At 37.2% G+C, this 21776-nt stretch overlaps 1 protein-coding gene across 1 annotated transcript in view; it reads right to left on the reverse strand.

Annotated features, from left to right (window-relative positions):
* The window catches only part of LOC108707575 (contactin-5), an 879452-nt gene that overhangs the window by 204441 nt on the left and 653235 nt on the right, over positions 1 to 21776 (reverse strand). The window contains exon 10 of the mRNA XM_041582695.1: positions 12568 to 12670. Coding sequence (XP_041438629.1) covers positions 12568 to 12670 — 103 coding nt within the window. The remainder of the gene's footprint in view (positions 1 to 12567; positions 12671 to 21776) is intronic.

Here is a 21776-nt window from a genome sequence, read left to right on the forward strand (position 1 = left end):
TTTATTATTACAGAGAAAAGGGAAATAATTTTTAAAAATTTGGATTATTTGGATAAAATGGAGTCTATGGAAGACAGCCATTCCGTAATTCGGAGCTTTCTGGATATCGGGTTTCCGGATAAGGGATCCTATGCCTGTACTGAGATTAATTCAGGCCCTTGATAAATAACCCCATTTGTGTGCCCACAGGCACATTGTAGATTAAAAAAAGTCAGCATTTTCCCCCTTTAATAGATGATACCTACAGAAAGAGCGGTGGAGGAATTAAACTATACATTTAGATGTTACAACAAGTAAAAGACTGATAATGTTTTGCAAAGTTGCTGTACTTTTTTATGATAGAAAAGAATTGTAAATGATATTACACAAGGGCCAGTATATTGCATATAACCAGGAAAATGGCTATAGTATAATGTAGCATTCATACAGAGGAGACCTGGAGATGTGCTCCACAGCAAGTCAACAGAATAAAATTAGAGAAGGAAAAAGAATGCATCTTTTATTCATCATTTTGCATAACACTGGTTATACGTTTTTCTGAGTTTCTCAGTCGTGAGCCTGCACTAATTTTACAGTTTTTTTCAGAATATGTCACTGTAAAGTGATGCACACATTACAACGGTATATTCGAAAAATGGGTGTATTTATATGTAGGCACGCATTTGTTATCTGGCGCTAGATGCAGAGTGTAGCACCAATGAACGCAATGCAGTCCTGTCCTTGCCACTCAACATAGGGAAGGAAATATGCACAGGGCTCTTCCGTGGCCTGCACTTCATGCCATTTTGATGCACCAGTACCTCTACGTGTCTCATCATGAATACAGTGCTGCTGAATGCAGGTAACATTGTACTCATTGGGCACATACAAGTCTCTGCACTTAACTTAGTACAATTCAGAAATAAGGAAAGTGCAGGGCTGGGCACAACTCTGCAAAAACATGGTGGTCTATGCAATTTGTGCGTCTTTTACCCACAATTAGGGATGCCCCAATTCATCGTTTTCAGATTTGGCCAAATCCAGAATCCTTCATGAAAGATTTGGCCAGATACCTAACCAATTACAAACCCTAATTTCCATATGCAAATCAGAGGTAATAAGGACAAAACAGAGCCGCACATGGTTACATTTCTTTACTTTCTTGTTTGTGTGATGAAAAGTTGCGTGGTGTTAAGGATTCAGATTCGGTCCAGCCAAGCACTTGGATTCTCTGAATCCCACTGGAAAAGACAAAATTTTGGCTGAATCTCAAACCAAATCCTGGATTTGGTGCATCCCTATCTACAATGCAGCATTTTCCCCATAGTTAAATGTTAGTTGTTCTTGTGATGGATTTTGTGCCAGATGGAATTGTGGCAAGTGTGCTTCACCATTAGGGATGGGCGGATTTGACTTTTGCGAAATGCCGTAGACGGCTTTTAAAGTCTATGGGCGTCAAAAATTTTTTGGACGCAAGTCTTTTTATTTTGACGCACAACACCATACTAGTCTATGGGCGACACAAGGCAAAAAAATTCACCCATCCCTATTCACCATGACACAAATACAAAAATGTCTGGATGGTGTCACATATACCATCAAAATGGATGTTTTCCTTTAGGTGCAAGTGTGCTGCAGTCATTGTCGCAGGCTACTGTTGAATTACTGAGCAGTGGCAAGTGCAACAAGCGCCTTTTGATGTTCTTTTTTGACTGCATTTATGGTCTTTATGACCCCCTTCTGTCTGGACAAACCCCATTTTCAAAGCAACAAATAAAAAAGTTAGAAGACATGCGGGTGCAGGTGTTCACCAACAATGTGCTTTTAGTGCCCCAGGGTACTGCATAAGACTAACAGAGGTCTATGTATGTTGTAGGCAAAGTGCAATTCAAGGATAAGTAGAAGGGCAGGGAAGGTGGACAACAAAGAGAAGCCCATGACCAATAAAGATGTTAATGCTATGGAACATATAAGGGGTATTCTAAGTGTAGGATGGTGTCTTTTTTATTTGCTCTGTTTAAAATACTTTTCTAAAAGTTATTTATATGGGTTTTCTAGGTGAGCGGCAGGGACAATCTCATGTCTCCTTGCTGTATAAGTCACCCTCTCCTTTATATTGATAAGGCAACAGAATTTATAACTGCATTTTCTGTATTTTCTGTTACTCGAAGACTGTTCTTAGCTCTAATCAATATCCATTTCTTCATAGCCATCCCCTATAAAAAAAAGTTTTTTGTGCTTTATAGTCAGGTGTGTCTCGGGGTCTAAAAACACAGGTAATGGATAAAACAGAAAATGTAATGAATATTGGTGAAGGTAGAAAAACAAGCCACAAATTAAATGGAGTTTTCAGTGGAGCGATAAATTAGATGCGGCATACAATGTCATTGTAAATGGAAAAAGCATTTGGTCAGACACAGTAATAATACAAGTGATCTGATTTTCAGCTAATGGCTGGAAAATGAGATAAGAAGCAGTTGTACTCTAAAAATATCCTTATGTTGTTGATTGATGGAGTTGACTCAGATAACCTTTAATTGCTTGATGGGACAAAGCTTTTGTTACAATGATGTTTTATTGCCAGAAAGCCGTGATTAAACATGCTTTTTTTCCTTACAGGGCCATTTATACTCATCCATGCAAACATTTTCATTTTATTGAGTTTTGAACACAGTATTTACAATGAATTTCTCAATGCAAGTTGCACGCGTTCTTTACCCGGCTAATTTGGAGGCAGAAAGACAATTGTGTCACATTGTGAACAGCTAAACTCTGCTAATATGAGTGATATGGCATTGTGGCATCCTGCAGTGGCAGAAAAGAAGTGGAAGAGAGGTATGAGAGAATTTTCTCAGAGTTTCTCCTATCATGAGGAGAGGTGCCTGGAACACATTCATATTGTGACCATCTTAGGGCACCCTTCCACAATTTCTATTTCCTACAATGTACTTGTGGCTTTCACTATGTCAGCTGTCAACTTTCAGAACCAATGTATGTGAATCTGTTTTGCTGCCTCCAGTAATTTACCTCAGGTGCCAAGGCTCAGTGCACAGACAGCCTCCATATTCCCTCCTACATATAATGTCAGCCCTCCTTAACGCATTATAGGTCATTCTCCTTTCTCATCCTAACACTCTCCCAAACCCTAACCCTTAAACTGTAACCCTTGGGTTAGCGCTAGTATAAGCTTACGTGCTTAAGCATAAGTGCTAGAGTAGAGGATAGAGAAGCAGTAAATAGGAGGACACCAAAGGTATTATTGGCCTATTCATGAACATGGCATGGAGAAGGATGAGAATGGTGAAGGGATGATTAGAGGGAAGACGTGGGAACAACACAGGGATCAACTGAAACCTGAATAGAGACAGTATAGGGAAGATGAACCAGGGAATATCAAGAGCGATGGGGAGGGTGGAGATGGAAATCTATGCAAAGTGGAGGTATGAGGGTCAGTTTGGGGGAAGGAGCATGATGTCTTTAAAATATTTATATTAGTAATATTTATAAACTGAGGCCTCGCGGAGGCAGAGCAACAAAAGGCTCTGCCTTCATGAGTGGTTAAGCAATTTCTTGGTTTCAAGCTCTAGTTCTCTGCCCCTACATTGTTAAGGTCCCTCATACTCATAACGATAGTATAGGGAAGTAATGCATGGTAGTGATAGCCACCTTGATACAGGTCCAGGTATACCGTAGCAAACTACATGGCTACCAAGTCAGTTGCAGGCTCATGATCCTATCACCTCCCTGAGTGAAAAAAAAACAAAACATTTTTCTCCCTGACCTGGTTACTCCACCTCTGGAGTGATTTCACTTCCTGTCAATGGTGATGTCACTTCTGCTTTGGCAGATCTCCATGTAGGGTTAAAATGGAATTAGGGCAGGTAAGATAAGGTAGTGGGGGTCCAATCTGCCCAACTGGACTCATGCAAGACTAGCTAGTGTCCCTATCTAACACATTTAGGGAAGCTATGCTCATTGTTTGGGAACCTATGACTTAAAGGGCATGTAAAGGCAAAAAAATAAAATCCCATTTTTACTTTCTTTAATGAAAAAGAACCCTATCTCCAATATACTTTAATTAAAAAATATGTACTGTTTTTATAAGAAACCTGACTGAATGCAGTGAAATCTCCCTTCATTTACTGCTGTGGATAGGAATTATCAGATGGTCCGTAACTGCTGAGCAGGGAAACAATCATACTTATGAACAGCAGGGGGAGCCCCCACCTTACTTCTCAGCCATGCAGAACTCAAGCAGCTTTGTTTGACTATCCCTAAGCAGCCCAGACCACACTGAGCATGTGCACAGTCTTAGTCTTGCAAAGATGTATAACAAAGTTACAAGATGGTGACCCCCTGTAGCCAACTTTGAAAGCATAAATTATTTGTATGATTAGGCTTGTGGTGCAGTAAGTTCATGTTTATATTTAGTATACAAAACACAGCATTTCTAGCCTTATTCTATTTTAGACTTTACATGCCCTTTAAGGCAAGAAAAGTATATTAAATGGAGACCCACCTTTTAAATATCTACAAAACAGCAGATTTATATACAGTATGTGATTGACAACTAAAAACCTACTTAGCGGGACCTATATAGGAACAAATGGTGAATCTCAATAGGAGATTTTGACTTTTTTTTTAAGCTCTGAAGATTCTCTGCACAGCTCTGCATTAACTCACAGCAGTGCAGAAGCAAATGTCAGGATCATGTCATCCTTATTTTATCACTGGTAGGTGTCATGACAGAATGGAAGTCTTAGTGAAAGTATTGACACAACTTGCTATGCACTGGCTTCTCTGCAGAGAGATGGGGCAGCACTGAGCCATATTTGTGTCAGTATTCATAATACTTCCTCTGGAGTGTATAAATAGTCCCCCTCCTCCAACAGCTGCTTTTTCCCTAAACCTCGAATTAACCTTTTCTACCCTTAAATTATCACCTCCTCCAAAGAATTGTAATTATTCAAATGCGCAGTGAAGGCACTACTATTCTTACTCCATGCTGTTGTGTTTGGGCACAATAATAATGAATGTTTCATAGAAGTGATATTGAAAGATCAGAGTTCGAGAATGACTTGCACAGGTTAAATAAACTGCTGCGATCTGAAGACTATATGTGAGATTGTTAGCCTTGCCTTAAAAATGTGTGACATGCTGAACATAAATGTGCTTTAATTTAATATAGTGAGGTCAGCTGAAGACTGGAGCTATTAAAGGCAACATGTAAACTTTGCATAAATTATACATTGTTTTCTCTACCGTTTGCTGTTAAGGAACTCTATGAAGAATGATTCCTCTGCCTTCTTTATGGGTGGAAAACAGGAGTATAAAATACATTTTAAGCCAGCAGTCATCTGTTATTTATTGTTATAATGGCATTTGTCTTCTGTTATTGTTGGCACTTAATGGTTGTGTAAACCAATTACCAAACAGTAGCATCCTCGCATTGGCTACATACAGGATGACTGGCAGAATACTGACTAATCACCCTGATTCTGGTCCAACTGAGCCAGTCTGCTATGCCCAAAAATTGGGTGGTAAAATTATAAAATACATGTGTACAGGTGGAACACGTGGAGGACTATTTATCTATTTATCAAAGCGCCTGCTAAGGTTGTATTCACCACAACCTGTAGCTCCTTTATCATAGTGACTAATGTCACATAACATATTCTTTTATCTTATATATTATAATATCTTAATATTTGTACATATCTTGGTATTTTTGTACTACTTTTTGTATTTTTGTATTTATGTCTTTAATGATCATACCAACCCATGTCCCCTAGAGGTGTAGCTTGAGCTAATTTTGTATTTATAGGTGCTATCTCAACAGTTCGAAGTTATGATAGCTATAGCACCCACTAAGGGTTCTTTATAATACCTTTAAAGGAACAGTAACACCAAAAAATTTAAGTGTTTTAAAGTAATGAAAATATCATGTAGTGTTGCCCTGCACTGGTAAAACTGATCTGTTTGCTTCAGAAACACTACTATAGTTCATATAAATAAGCTGCTGTGGAGCAATGGCGGAAATTTAAAAACGGCTATATGGCACAGGTTAACAAATGGATAACAGATAACACCATTAGACAAACAGAGCTTATTTGCTATCGGCTGTGTAACCTGAGCCTTTTCTCCTTTGAATGGCTGCCCCCATTACTACACAGCAGCTTATTTATATAAACAATAGTAGTGTTTCTTAAGCAAACACAGCAGTTTTACCAGTGCAGGGCAACACTGCATTATATTTTCATTACTTTAAAACATTTTTATTTTTTGACGTTACTGTTCCTTTAAACTAGTGATATACACATTCCAATCTCAAGTTTAGGTGTTCCATCATGGTTTCTCTTTAAAAGTGCACCAAGATGGCACCGACTAAAATCTGAGTGTACCACTTTAACACCTACACCTTTGGGAAAGTATCCTGTAGAGGTGTACCAAAATGGCACCTACCAAAAAGAGGCATGTACTTTTTTTAATTTTCCTTAAAGAGACACACCTGAGATAATTGAACACAGGGTATGGTCTGATGTGGGTGATTCAGGGATTGGATTTGATGTAAGATTTCCTTTATTTGAGTGCCTGCTTCAGACTTTTTCACGGTTGTCCGCTCCCCATGCTGATGGCTCAGGGCGGTGCACCTCGGCCACTTCATAAATGTGGTGAGTAAATACTCCACTCTACGAAGACCCCTTTGTTGTTTAATCACATTGTATTCACCACAACCTAGGTTGGTGCAAGTTGTGGCACAGAGATGGTCTTCTTGTATGCCAATGCACATTGCATAAATAGCACCCATGGAGGCCTATTTATCAAAAGTTGCATTTTAGTGGTTTTAGAGGTTTTTGAAACCACGACTAAACTCACAAACTCTAAAATTACGAATGTCATGACATTTATGAAACATTCCAGATAAAAAAAGTACAACAGAATATAACTTTGAACAACCTCTAAAAATTGGAATTCTTCAGACAATTCCTAGCGAAACAAATACCAAGACATCTAATAGTTTGAATTGATTTAAAGTGGTCCAAAAGGATCAGTGCAGCTCCCGTTGTCTTCCATAGGACCTCTACAACTTTTACCTGGTGAAGTTTTGTATTAGTGGTTTTCATGGTTTTTACAATTAATAAATCTCAAATGAGAAAACCACAAATTTTTGGAGATTTGCAGAAAAAAACAGGGGTTACATGTTGCAAAATATAGATGGAGCTGCAGTTGTTTTTAATATGACATGAAACACAACAGCAAAACATCTCACAGCATTCATTTTAGTACCAAAATTTGTGGTAATTATTATTTCAAATAGTGGTGATGAATCAGACCCATTTCGATTTGCTGAAAATTCGCAAAACCACAAAATACACATTGAACAACAACAATGGTAGAGTGCTTCCACCCCTGATCATGTACCCTTTGTGGCACCAGGTGCTACACTGGGGGACCTACTCCTGCCATACGGGTCATACAGGTACATAGAGAGATTCCAGTGGCACACAATGGGGCAGATATATCAAGGGTCGAATTTCGAAGTAAAAAATACTTATAAATTCGACCATCGAATTAAAATACTTCGACTATGAATATCAAAGTCGAAGGATTTTTACAGAATTTGGCAATCGAACAATCGAAGTAAAATCGTACGATTAAATTGTTCGAATCGAACGATTTGAACGATTTCAGCGATCGATCAAAGGATTTTCCTTTGACCTCTAAAGACTTAGAAAACTGCTCTAGAAGGTCCCCATAGGCTAACATAGCTCTTCGGCAGGTTTAATTTAGCGAAGTATTGAAGTCAAAGAGACAGTACTTCAATTATTGAATGGTCGAATATTCAAACAATTTTTACCTTGAATCGAAGTCTAAGTGAATTCGAAGTCGTAGTATCATACAATAGCCCTGATATCGAATTCAACTATTCGCCACCTAAAACCTGCCGAATTGCTGTTTCAGTCAAGGGAGACGTACAGGGATCAATTTGGCGTTGTTTGCAGCCTTCCTGACATTCAAGATTTTTTTCAGGGAAAAAAACTCAAATCGAGTTTTTAAAATTCAAATCAAATTTGATTCAAGTTTTTGGGTCGATCCTATTCACCCGAGTTTAAAAATGTTGATTTTTATAAATTTTGAGTGGTCGAATTTTGCATTCATGTGAGTTTTAAAAAACTGACATGAATTCGAAATTGACCCTTGATAAATGTGACCCCAAGTGTGCTCCATCTGTTGCTTTGCTAAGGGTTTCTGTATATGGACTGATCCTTTGGTCAGAAAATATCTAATGATATAAAATAAAATATCATTAAAAATAATCTATAATCTATTTATTAATAAAATTGTTATACCTGTAATATTTCCCTGTAAATATGGGTAAACAAAGAACATACAGAAATACATACAGTACATAGTGACCAATAACAGATACAAAAGGTGAAGAGGGTCCTACCCAAAAGAGCTTACAAGTTCTATAATAATTTTCTTCCCACAAGCACATTAACCACTTAATCAGAAGTCAACTAGTGATGAGTGAATCTGTCCCATTTTGCTTCGCCAAAAAATTTGTGAAGCGCATTTAAGTCAATGGACGTCAAAAAAATTGTATGCAACAATTTTTCTCACTCCAAATGCATTAAAGTCAATAGGTGTTTTTTTCTTATGGCGACTTTTTTTGTCTCAGAGACAATGTTGACCTGGAGGCTTTTTTGTCTCTTTCCGACTTTTTTGTCCAAATGCATTTAAGTCAACGGGCGTTGACACGCATCAATTTTTACGTTTGCAATAATTTTTTCTCACTCCAAATGCATTAAAGTCAATGGGCGTTTCTTCTTACGGCAACTTTTTTGCGTTGGCAACAATTTTTTCACGAGAACTTTAGCAAAACAAATTTGCAGATGGTAAAGTAGGGAATTTTGCCACAAATCCATGCCTGGTGAATAAATTCGCTCATCACTAAAGTCAACTTAGTTTTGTTTCTATTTGAAAGCCAGACAAATACCCATAATTTTATAGAAATTAACAGATATGGTTGCTGCCCCACAGTCAAAAGTTTGCTAGAAATATCAGTCCAAGAGACACAGTGGAGAACAATGGTCTTGTGCAAAACTTTGATCCATAACATAAATTGTGTTGATTTTCAGTATTCTGTTGATCCCAACATAACATATATAATGCTATCAATGTTGTTCCAAGAGCTACAGCCACTGGGAAAAGTAACACACATTTTATAAAGCACCCCACTGATATTTCCCATCTAAATTCTAATGGAGCATTATAGACACACTAGAATTTCTTCAGGCATTCATTTTGTTTGTAAACTTGTAGTAATCGTAGAGTTTACTCATTATTTGGTATTTGCAAAACTTCACACAGAAAACAGCCAAAACCCTGAGATCTAAGTTTTCAGATAATGCAGTTGAAATAGTGTCATTGCCAGGGGGCGGTAGGAAACACAGAGCAGTGCAAGCTGGGGAATAGTTGAGATGGGTTTGATAAGAACACATTCGGAACATTACATCTATACAATCTCTAGAGGGCAATTGCTGTCAACATAACAGCGAAGAAAGGGCCTAATTTATTTAACGTGTATTTTCATGCTAAAGAAAAGATAATTTGTTGAGCAGAAATGTGTCATAGACAAACAGAAGTGTCGACTCACAGGAAAGAGAAAAATGATTGCTTATTAACACCTCACCTCCAAAGAGAAAAGTTTGTGATTGCACATCATATCGAGTGAAACAGAAATGCTTTTATTTCCAAGTTAGGATTAATTACAGGCCAACAATGTGGCCTCATAGTTAGCTAAGCCTTAATGATATACAAATATTGTGTTTGTAGGCAATTGTTACTGTTGAGGCCATAAATATACTTTCATTGGTAACATACAGTATAATGGGTTAATGTAAAAAAAAGTATTAAAGTTTGTAGCAGGTCTAGACACCCATAGCAACGCACAACAAGAACGGGTGCACTTTTTTGTGGGCCCCTCTAGAATTTCACCACATGTTTTTTTTTCTTAGAGGGCCATTTATTAAAGGTCGAGTTATAGTGGTAATAGAGCTTTTTGAAACCATGATTAAACTCTATGGGGCAAATTCACTAATTCGCCAGCGACGGCTTTAATCACATCATAACACTTCACCAGGCATAGATTCGCCAGGACAACGCTAATTCACTAAAATCCAAAATTGCGTCCAGGGCGCCGAATGCTGGCGAAGTTGCGCTAGCGTTACTGCGGCAAGCAAAGCGAAGTTGCGCTAGTGTTGCCTCATTTGCATACAGCGGGAAGTTAAAGTTCAATGGACTTATATGTTGCAGAAAATACATTACACTACACAAGCCCGGGAAACCTTTATAAAATAAAGTTGTTATATTGCCCTACACATGAGCCCAGTGTATAGTTTATGTGCCATATGTTAGGAAATGTAGGGGGGAAGAAAAAAATTAACGCTATTTTTCAGCCTATCACCCTGAAAAATACGCTAGCGTTTTTTGGGACTTAGAAAAATGTTCAACAATTTTTTGAGAAACTCCTATCTACTCTATTGCAATTCGTCTGGTCTGAGGTCGCAAAGGCAAGTCTGGCGCAAGAGGTAACATTCAATAAAATCCGCATCTTAGTGAATTTGCGTAGTTACGTCCATTCGCCAGAGCACAACTTAGGCAGGCTTTAGGGAGCGAAGTACCGCTAGAGCCTATCTCCTTTGCTAGCAAAGTTACACCAGAGACCATTAGTAAATTGGCGAAGTATCGAAATGATGTCACGCTGGTGAATTTTCAACCGCGTTAGTCACTTCGCCCTTTAGTAAATTTGTCCCTCTAGAGGTTCTGTTATGTTACACATCCAGTCACTCCAGCCTTTATAGATGACATTTTTGGGTAAGAAACTATTTTAGAAACATGTTTTATTTTGCACAGCCTATCTATTTACCCAGTAATATTTTTACACTGAACTATTCCTTTAAAATGGTCTTGGTCACTAATGTTTGCAATGGCCAAACATATTACATTCCCCCTTATTTCTCTAAAATCAGAAATGGCATGAAGGCTATTGAAAGAGAAATTAAAATAAACTATTTTTTAGAGAACAAAAATACAATTTGTGAAAAACAAAAGGAAATCCGAATGTTAGTATATAGGCCCCTAAGAGTCAATTGATATCACTTGCAAATGGAAAAAATAGCAAATTTTTGGTTCTTGCACTCTATTGAAGTCAAATGAGTTTAGGTTACGTATGCTGCAACTTTCTTCCAAAATTTTGACTGCATTTGACTGCATAGTCCAAGACTATACAGGTATAGTATCCCTTATCTGGAAACCCGATATCCAGAAAGCTCCGAATTATGGAACGGCTGTCTCCCATAGACTCCATTTTATCCAAATAATCCAAATTTTTAAAAATGATTTCCTTTTTCTCTGTAATAATAAAACAATACCTTGTACTTGATGCCAACTAAGATATTATTAATCCTTATTGGAAGCAAAACCAGTCTTTTTGGGTTTATTTAATGTTTAAATGAATTTCTAGTAGACTTAAAGCATGAAGACCCATATTACAGAAAGATCCGTTATCCGGAAAACTCCAGGTTCTGAGCATTCTGGATAACAGGTCCCATACCTGTACTGTATCTAGCCTCAACAGAAGTATCGAAGCCCTGGCTTCTGAAAACCCTTAAGTTTTGTTGAGGACTTGTTTCCTGTAGTACCCAACCAGATCACTGATTTGTATTAAGTGGTTATTTACAAAACTCAGAATTGATCTCATTATTTTATAAAAAAAAAAAAAAAACACAACCAAATTCCCATGTCAGATTTGACCTTGTTTATTAATTAAAAAATTCAAATTGACATAAAGGGGAAACCCCCATACAATTAACTGATGGAAACTTAGTAGGGATTATACTCTGATTTTAAATTAATTTCCCATGTTAAGTGATTTTTGAGTCATATTTTAAGATGCCAATACCAGGATTTTGGCTTAACTGAGAGTGAGCAACCCAAGGGTTAACTAAATACAGGTGCATAGACAGGTGTACTTACACTCTGGGCCTTTGAAAAAGCTGTTGAACGGAAGCCTACCTAGCAGTATAAAACTGCTAATATCTCAGAAACCACTTATAATAGGAAATCATTGTAAATTGCAAAAGTTCTGAAGTTTACAACAATTATTTTTTTGGGTTTAAGTTCCCCTTCAATGCCTTTTTGCAATTTTTACCAACATGAAATATACTGTTTTTTAAATACTGCATGTCAAAGCTCCGTAAATAATAAAGACCTCTTGTGAATATAAGTATTAAACATATGTTTTTAATTCAGCATTACAATTTAAAACTAAAATGAGTATTCTCTGTGTTTTTCCATTATTAACACAACTGAGAATTTGTTCATCAGGTCACTTGCATAGAAATCCATCATCATTTTATGATATTATCTCCTGCATACTTGAGATAATATGGCTTTGTGATCCTGATGTGATTCATTTGCTGCGAAGCCCAAGAGCTAAGCTAAAATTGGAGATTACTGCAAGATCAGAAAAAAACCACATATTAATAAACAGTTGCTAATAATTTGATGAAAAATACTTACTTGCCAAGTGCGAAACATTCCATTTTAACAGTAGTTCCCTGAGCAGCTGTAAATGTGTAAGGGAAATGGACCTCAATTTTTGGCTCATATTCTCCCATCACACCTGGGAAATAAAGAGTCGTTTTAAACATAAAATTAATATCACGTTTTTAGTCTGTCAGAATTTTTTATGGTTCCATCAACTGTTCAAAAAAATGATTACAGGCGGAAAAAAAAAAAGTTTGATTGTAAAGTGAAATTGCAAGTTATAAAATGCGTTAAATCATTTTATTCCATTTTATGCAGTATAATATTGTTCAATTATTTAGAAAGGAAAGATAAAAGAATAAGAAAAAAATACTACAAATTCACAAGAAAAGAGGCCGTTTAGTCTAAAATGCCTTGGCTCATTACCAAATATATCCATTTGTACTATATTTTGAAGGTAATATTGGCCTATTTAGCAATGATCACTGGGTAACATCTTACATTTGGATCAGGCAAAGTCAGCCAAATAGAATTAAATATTTAAGCATTTCCTTTTTTGAACAAAAAAAAATATAAAGAATATTCAATGGCGTATGTATTTAATAAAAAAATCTAATTTCAAATACTCAATAATGTAAAAACATAAAAAAAACAAAGTGAAATCATGTACTTCCCATCATTTTCAATGTCTGCAAGTCTGCAAATTGCAAATTGATCTCAAAAGCTCTAATTGAAAAATACTGTAGCTTGAATTTTGCTCATTCACCTCCCATTGACTTCTACATAAACTTGCCAGCAGGCACACTTTAATAATTTCTTTTTAAAGTTTTTTGTGCTTAATAAATCTCAAAAATTTGAGTTAAAACTGAAACTCAAATTTGAATTTGAATTTTACAAATAGGTGAATTAGAATGTTCATAAATATGTTAATGAAGTGGTGGTTACAATAAAATGTTCCTTGTTCATATACAGGCTCAAGGCACACCACAGGCCTTATTTATTCAAATTTGACATCAACTTTTTTTTACACAGGAAAAATTTGTGGTGAAAAACAAAGGAATCTTGATTTTTTTTAAATCTGAAATTTCAAAGCCTGAATTTTTGAAAAGTATAATTAGAAGAAAATCCAGAAGATCAAAATGAAAAAAAAAATTGCTTCAGTGGGAGTTATATTTACAACATTGAAGCTATTTTATTTTTCAAGTTTTTATTAACAGTTGAATTTGTATTAATAAATTTGGGACAGCTCCCTTTTAAATACGACAGAGCAAACTAACCAACTTACATTTCAAGTATATCATTTGATGTAATTTCTAAAGGAGAATTGTCCACTAATATAAAGCATTTTCATTCAAAACCACATAAAATTGCTGCTATCTGCATATTGTTATAGAGCTAAAGGTCTACTGGTAGATCCCAATTTTCCTTTTGGGCACCCCTGCTCTAAAACATACATGAAGGTTTATTGGCTCCTGATGCAACTGACTCTAGTGTAGGTACTGTATGAATGTGATAGGAAGCTTACACTGTAAACTCTACTGAAGCAGGGACTGATGGGAATAATTTATGTAAAGGACTGCAGAACATGCACTTTATAAATATAATAATAACATAAAGTAGTCTATGCCATTCCCTTTATATTAAAAAAGCAACAAATATAGGGCATGTTGCTATAAATAAACTGAACCATTTTACCTGTACGACAAATTCAAATGTAAATAGTATTGGGGAGCACTTAAGTATGAAAATGTTCCTATGGGGTGCCAAATGTGATTGGCTTTTTGTTGACATGTGGACTGCTAGCTTGCAAGAAGTTTTATCTATAGAAATAAGTCAAATCAACTGGACTTTTGGGGCCCATTTACTTAGTTTGAGTGAAGGAATAGAGGAAAAAAAGTTTGAATTTCGAATGGTCGAATATGGCTACTTCGACCATCGAATGGGCTACTTCGACCTTCGACTACGACCTTGGACTTCGAATCGAACGTTTGGAACTAAAAATCGTTCGACTATTCGACCATTCGATAGTCGAAGTACTATCTCTTTTTTCAGAATTAGTGATGGGCCAATTTATTCGCCAGCCGCGAATTCGCGAAACGACCGCGAAAATTCACCGGCGTCCAAAAAGAACAGTCGCCGGCGTAATAAAAAGCAGACGGCGGTGTTAAAAATGGGCATTGGCGTCAAAAAACAGGCGTCGGCGTCAAAAAAACAAACGCAAAATTCACAAAATGTGTCAATTTCTTTGACCCCCTAGTTCGCCACCTAAAACCTGATCGAAGGAATATCCTTCGATTGATGGATTAAAATCCTTTGAATCGTTCGATTCGAAGGATTTAATCGTTTGATCGAACGATTATTCCTTCGATCATTCGATCGTAGGAATAGCAGTAAATCCTTTTACTTCGATGGTCGAATATCGAGGGTTAATTAACCCTCGATATTCGACCCTAGGTAAATGTGCCCCTTTGTGTTTTTCTTGAAGATGTTACACCAGTCGCCCAACTGTCTTTCTCAATTCTGAATTGAGAAAGCCAGGTGGATGACTGGTGAAACGTCTTCACTAAGGCAGTACTTGTGTCTGTATACCTTTACAATTTGACACCAATAGTGATGGGCAAATTTGCGCCGTTTCGCTTCGCCAGAAAATTTGAGAATTTCACGCAAAATTCGCGAAACAGAGTTTTTTCGGGCGAATTTTCACAGGCGTTTTGAGAATATAATCGCTGGCGGCGAATCGCGCAAATTCGTCGCGAATACGCGCCCCGCGAATAAATTCGCCCATCACTAGACACCAACCCAGTATAATAAAGGACATAGAGACCGCTGGAGGAAACATCAAAGGAGGTAATGAGCAACATGTTACTCATAAGCCACTGATTCTTGCTCTATAAGAAAGCATGTTTCTTTACAATGAACAAGTGATAGAGCACTAAGGGGCCACAATGGCAGCCCACTCAAGGAGCACTTGTGCTTGGGGTCTTGCTGCACTCTGCACCTTGCTCTGAACATGAGTGTCAGATTGAGGGATTGGAGACACAAGTGGTGATGTATATATAACAAAGTTAGTGCTGCATTCATGGGGCAGATGTCGATCTTTGTGCTCAATTATGAGTCTATAGACCTGGATCTTATTCTGGAAAATGCAGGACAGGGTGCAAAGGTACAGAAATCATCGCACCTGTTCTTTGCACCTTGTACTGTCCAAGAACTTTGTGAATAGTCCTTATAAATGTTATATTAAGAAACAAAACTGATCCTTGTACAAGCAGACACTTCAATGCAACGATGTGTCCTCTCTAGTAACTTAAAATATGTTGTTCCACGTGTTCCATAATGCATTAGTCACCAAAATCAACTGTTTGCCGAGATCTTCTTTTGTTTCACAGGCACTCGCTGCTTTCCTTTTGTCTGTGGAGCATTTCACACTTTAAATAGATTATCACATCTACAACTTGTTTTTCCCAGGAGACTTTCAGGCACAGAGAATTTATCTTCCTCTTTTAGATTTGTTTTTCAACAGACTCTTTCTTGCTCTTGCGGCCGTATTAATCTCTGTCTTTGTAACAAATGTACCCTTTGATTGTCACGGCCCAGACGTCCGTGAGAAATGTCAGAAGTTTGTTTGTGAAATTGGTTTCATTTGTTAGTTAGAATTAGGCAGCCCAGAGCATAATAACATTTATATAATCCATTATTGCTGTGTTCAGTTTGGAAACAGGGAACTGGGAAATCAGACAAAAGAGTTGGGTAGCATTATGCATGGCTGGAATGATAACGGAAGATGATTCTGTTTGGATAAAACAATGAATTGTCAAGTGGCACAAACTTTAGGGCACAGGGATGTTTAAAAATCTATTGTTAAGCAGTAAACTTTAACTACAGTAGCAGTTTCTTAAACAGGGTCCTTTACTGGTTACAGCTTTATATAATTTATTGCTGGATTATTATTGTAAATCAATCTGAAGTAATTATGTGATCACATATTTCCTCTCTTTAATTATACAAAAAACTATGGGGCTCATATACTTAGTTTGAATGTTTTTTTTGGCTACTTCGACCATCGAATTGGCTACTTCGACCTTCGACTTGAATTGAACGATTCGAACTAAAAATCATTTGAATATTCGACCATTCGATAATCGAAGTACTGTCTCTTTAATAAAAACTTCGACCCCCTATTTCGCCACCTAAAACCTACCGTGGTGCAAAGTTAGCCTATGGGGAAAGTCCCCATAGGCTTGCTAACAATTTTTAGGTCGAAGAAAAATCGTTTGATCGATGGATTAAAATCCTTCGAAAAAAACGATGCGACGGATTTAATCTTTGATCGAACGATTTTTCGTTCGATCGAACTACTTGCGGTAAATCCTTCGACTTCGATATTCGAAGTCGAAGGATTTACATTTGGCAGTCGAATATCGAGGGTTAATTAACCCTCGATATTCGACCATATGTAAATCTGCCACTATGTATCGGGTCTTGCCTCCATTCCTTGTTTTACAACTGAACCAGTGTGCAGAATACGTACAGACAATGATGCCACTGTGCCATCAGGGGCATATTAACATCACATACCACATTGGTTGGTTCCAACACTCCAAGGGGCCGATTCACTAAATTCGAGTGAAGGATTCGAAGTAAAAAAACGTCGAATTTCGAAGTATTTTTTGGGCTACTTCGACCATCGAATGGGCTACTTCAACCTTCGACTACGACTACGACTTCGAATCGAAGGATTCAAACTAAAAATCGTTCAACTATTCGACCATTCGATAGTCAAAGTACTGTCTCTTTAAAAAAAAACTTCGACCCCCTAGTTCGCCATTTAAAAGCTACCGAACTCAATGTTAGCCTATGGGGACTCCCCATAGGCTTGCCTAACTTTTTTTGATCGAAGTATATTCCTTCGATCGTTGGATTTAAATCCTTTGAATCGTTCGATTAGAAGGATTTAATCGTTCGATCGAAGGAATAATCCTTCGATCGTACGATCGCAGTATTTGCGCTAAATCCTTCGACTTCGATATTCGAAGTCGAAGGATTTTAATTCCTAGTCGAATATCGAGGGTTAATTAACCCTCGATATTCGACCCATAGAGAATCAGCCCCCAAGCTTGAGCCCTCAATATGTTATTAGTCTACATGATCTGCTCCTGTGCTCCCACATTCATGAAATAGCAAAACATTTGCCAAACAAATTAAAGTCATTTGAGGTTTTTTTGCGCAACAATTTTCAAATGGTGCAACATTTTTTTTTACTATCCATTAGAGTCTATGGCCATTTTTCTCAGTGAAACACAGCAAAATATTTAGCTAATTCTAGTGCAATTATAATCCCACTGTATAATAGACATCTGCTTAGTTGTAAAACTGTAACAACAAAGGGTGAAGGGTGGGACTTTTTTTATAGAGGTGAATATCTCTAGTTAAATAATTAGCTAAATCAGCTAATTGATGGTAGTAATGGTAGTAATGATATTAAAGGGGGTTATTTATCAAAATCCATTTTTTTTTTGATTTTTTTAAATGAAAAAAAAGTCCAACCAAACTAGAATCCATGATTTAACCTTATTTATCAATCTGACTTTTTCAGATTGTCACATGAAAACCACAAATTTTTCAGATTGTTGTGAAAAAAAATCAGAATTTTTCAGATTTGACGCCCAAAAAGTCCAAATTTATCGTGAAATCAGCAGAAAAGCCATAAATGTTAGGATTATCGTACGAACCCCAGTGCAGACAATAATATATTCAAATTGCAAATAGGACCTCTACCATTGACTTCTACAGGACTTTGGAATTTATAGTAAAAACACTCGGCTTGTTCAAGTTTTTAGCATTCAGACTTTAATAACTAACCCCCTAAGTGTAAAAGCAAAACAATTGTCAGGTTTATGAGAAAAATAACTAGTTACCTGTTGTCACCTGCATGTTACCCCCTTGGCAAACAAGGATGGAGCCTGAACTGAAACATGGAGTGGTCCTTGTGAGGTAGAAAACTATCTTAAAAGTGCACACATCATGCCACTGTATAATGGACATTTGCTTATTTGTAAAACAGTCACAACAAAGGGTGAAGGGTTGGAATTGTTTTTTTATCTCTAGTTAAAAAATCAGCTAATTAGCTAAATCAGCTAATTGATAGTAGTTATGATAGGTGTAGTGTAAAATCAAAAAAAAATCTCAGTTGTGTTTTTATAAGAAATATAACTAAGAAATATGCATTTTATTTAATTAAAAGAATAGACAAAGCATATTTTTTCAGTCTCAAGAGCATTAGTAAGGTTGGCTATCGATGTTTGGGATTAGACCTGGCTCACAGTTGGTATTGATATTCAGGTGTTCAGAAAGGTTTTGGTCAGGTCAGTTGAGTTCTTCCACTATCATCTCATCAAACTCATTCTGTATGGAGAGAGCCTTCTAAAAAAACTGTTGGACAAGTAGAAAGTATGGAATTGCCAGTATCAATGAATGATGTAGTGGCATCTCATTGGCATGATGGCTTTGTGTTAAACACAATGTTCGCCAGAGTTTCCTTCGCCACTTTAGACCTGTAAAACTGATAAGATGAAGCTTCATCCTCCTCAATAAGATAAAGCTTCATCCTCCTCAATCTTATGTCAGTGACATCATATCCCGTATGCCATTAATCTGTAAAAAAAACGCTGGCGTTTTTTCATTTTTTAAAGTGGGATTGCCTTCAAAAGTCCTAACTATTAAAAATGTTAATTTTTTTTATCCAATTTGAGAGGCATGTCTATGGCAATAGAGGATCTCTTTATTTTGCTTCCTTGGACATTTGTAATAATAAGTGGCCACTTTCCCCAACATCTCTAATAAAGACATACCTGTATATGGATGTCCACATTTCACTACACTAAAGCTATATTATACTGTACAAAAGCATCTGTTGCTTTATTGTTATAGAACAAACTGAAGCATGTGTCTAAGGCTGGGGATACATAGTGATTTATTTGCTTTGGTTTTAGTAAGGCTTATAGAAATGCAGTTAGGAAATAAATATTTAAATTACCTTTTTAAAATCTAACAAAATTTGAAAGAGGGTTTTCTGCGGGAGGCTATGAAAACTGATCCGCTAATGATCCCTTTTAGAGGAAAAGCAACTGTAGAAAATTCCACATTGTGTGAGACAGGCTAATCCCTTCAAAGTTCAGACCAATTTGAAAAATATGTCACAGAGTGATATTTCCCACCATTGTTAATATCAAAGGTTTTCAGGTATAATATCCAAAACAATCAGCTGGTATGTTGTTGTTTTTTTACAAAATATTTGGACCACGGCATTTCAGCAGTCTAATTTGTTTTGTAGTGTATAATATTTAACTATAGAACTAACGGCATGCCTCCCATTGTATAGTGCCCCATGAAGAGGAAGGTACACTTAGAAATATATGTGTATTTCTAAAAGGCATTGTTTGCCTGGGGCAAATTTATTAATATTTGTTAACCCAACCGCATGTTCTCCAAAAAAAACTTGAATGTCAGGAAGGCTGCAAACAACTCCAAATTGATCCCATGATGTCTTCTATTGACTAAAACAGCAATTCGGCAGGTTTTAGGTGGCGAATAGTCGAATTTGAGTTTTTAAAGGGCCAGTGCATGATAAATCTCGAAAATCAAATTAGAATTCCCTAGTCAAATTTGGCCATAAAAGAACTCAAAAATTAGAATTTTCACTTTGACCCTTGATAAATTTGCCCCTAAGGGATTAACCAGTTGATGATAAAGTGGGCTCCGTATCTTTAAGGGCAATGCTTTGACTGTGCTAGGAAGGGCAGGCCAGAAAATGGAGGGTTAATAATAAAAGGAAAGGAATCAGTTGGAGAGGGTTTGAAAGTGAGGTCAGGTTAGGGAATGATATTAGTGGGTAAAACAGAAGTCGAGGCCTTGTTTACCTTCTGGAGCAAGAAACATTGTGCTGTCCAATCTCCTCTTTGGTACCACATGGAAGAGGGTGGGTTGGGACATGGTTATGTTGTCACAGCTCATGGTGGATGCTTGCCAGGGGGTGGGGGCTCGGCCTCAGGATTTGGCACGAGGGTTTCAAAAGGTTGATGGTAATCTCTTGGGACAAGGGTCCTAGGAGGATGGTGTACTACAGTTGACCTTCTCTCACTTGCCCACCTTACACTGCTTCAGAAGGCAGCCAGTGTTGGTGGTGAAAGTGTTTTTTTTTCCTAGTACCCCCATGTTGTACCCCTAGTCCATTGGGGGGTATAACATGTAATACTGTTAATTTTACTGGTTTAAAATGTTGCATTTTGTTGCTGTTTATATGTCTCTTATCTTCCTTTATTTTTAATAAAAGCTGTGACCTGTATTCATCCCATCCTGGATGTCTTTATTGTCTCTATAATAGGGGTAGGCGTGAGGTATGAGAATGGGGAAGGGGTAGTGGGCAAACACAGAGTTTTTTTCATTAAGGGAGGCTTCCAGATTGATACTGCACAGTCACTGATAGGGTAGTGTAAAAGAGTAACTTGGATTCCACTGAGCAGAGATTATTATACACTGGTGAAATGCACTGTGAGTAGACATCCTAGAAAGGTCTAGGTCCCAATCTATGTTATTAACCCGTGAAACTGCCCTGGGTTAATTTGTGTAGAGTGCAAGGAATTTCTGGCATTCAAACCTGCCTTGAGGGGGGTGTTATTCCACTGTTCCTTTAGCATGTTGTGCCTACTGTATATACAGTGCACAGCTGACTGGCTTCTAGGGTATCACAAGCTAGTGCTGTTATTGGAGCCATGTGCACTGATTTGCCAGAAGTGACATCATTCACACTAAGGAAAACGTCCATGTGATTTACTAAAGCCAATGCAGTATATGTTATAAATAGATGTTAATTATAAAAATCCGTCCCTAGCTTGTATATGTTCAGCTGAGCTTGAGATAGAGAGAGATGAAGAATGAGAGAGACAGAGAGAAATTAAGAGATAGAGAGACAGATAGAGATAGTGATGGCAGAGAGATTAGATAGAGAGATAGACAAGGAGAGAGAGAGAGAGAGAGAGCGAGAGAGAGAGAGAGAGAGAGAGAGAGAGAGAGAGAGAGAGAGATGAAGAATGAGAGAGAGAGAGAGAGATGAAGAATGAGAGAGACAGAGAGAGAGAGAGATGGAAAGATATGGAGACAGAGAGACAGACCAACAGAGATAGATGATAGATGATGATGATGCTGATGATATAGATAGATAGATAGATAGATAGATAGATAGA

The sequence above is a fragment of the Xenopus laevis genome, chromosome 2L (assembly GCF_017654675.1).
Source record: "Xenopus laevis strain J_2021 chromosome 2L, Xenopus_laevis_v10.1, whole genome shotgun sequence".
In the NCBI taxonomy this organism is placed as follows: domain Eukaryota; kingdom Metazoa; phylum Chordata; class Amphibia; order Anura; family Pipidae; genus Xenopus; species Xenopus laevis.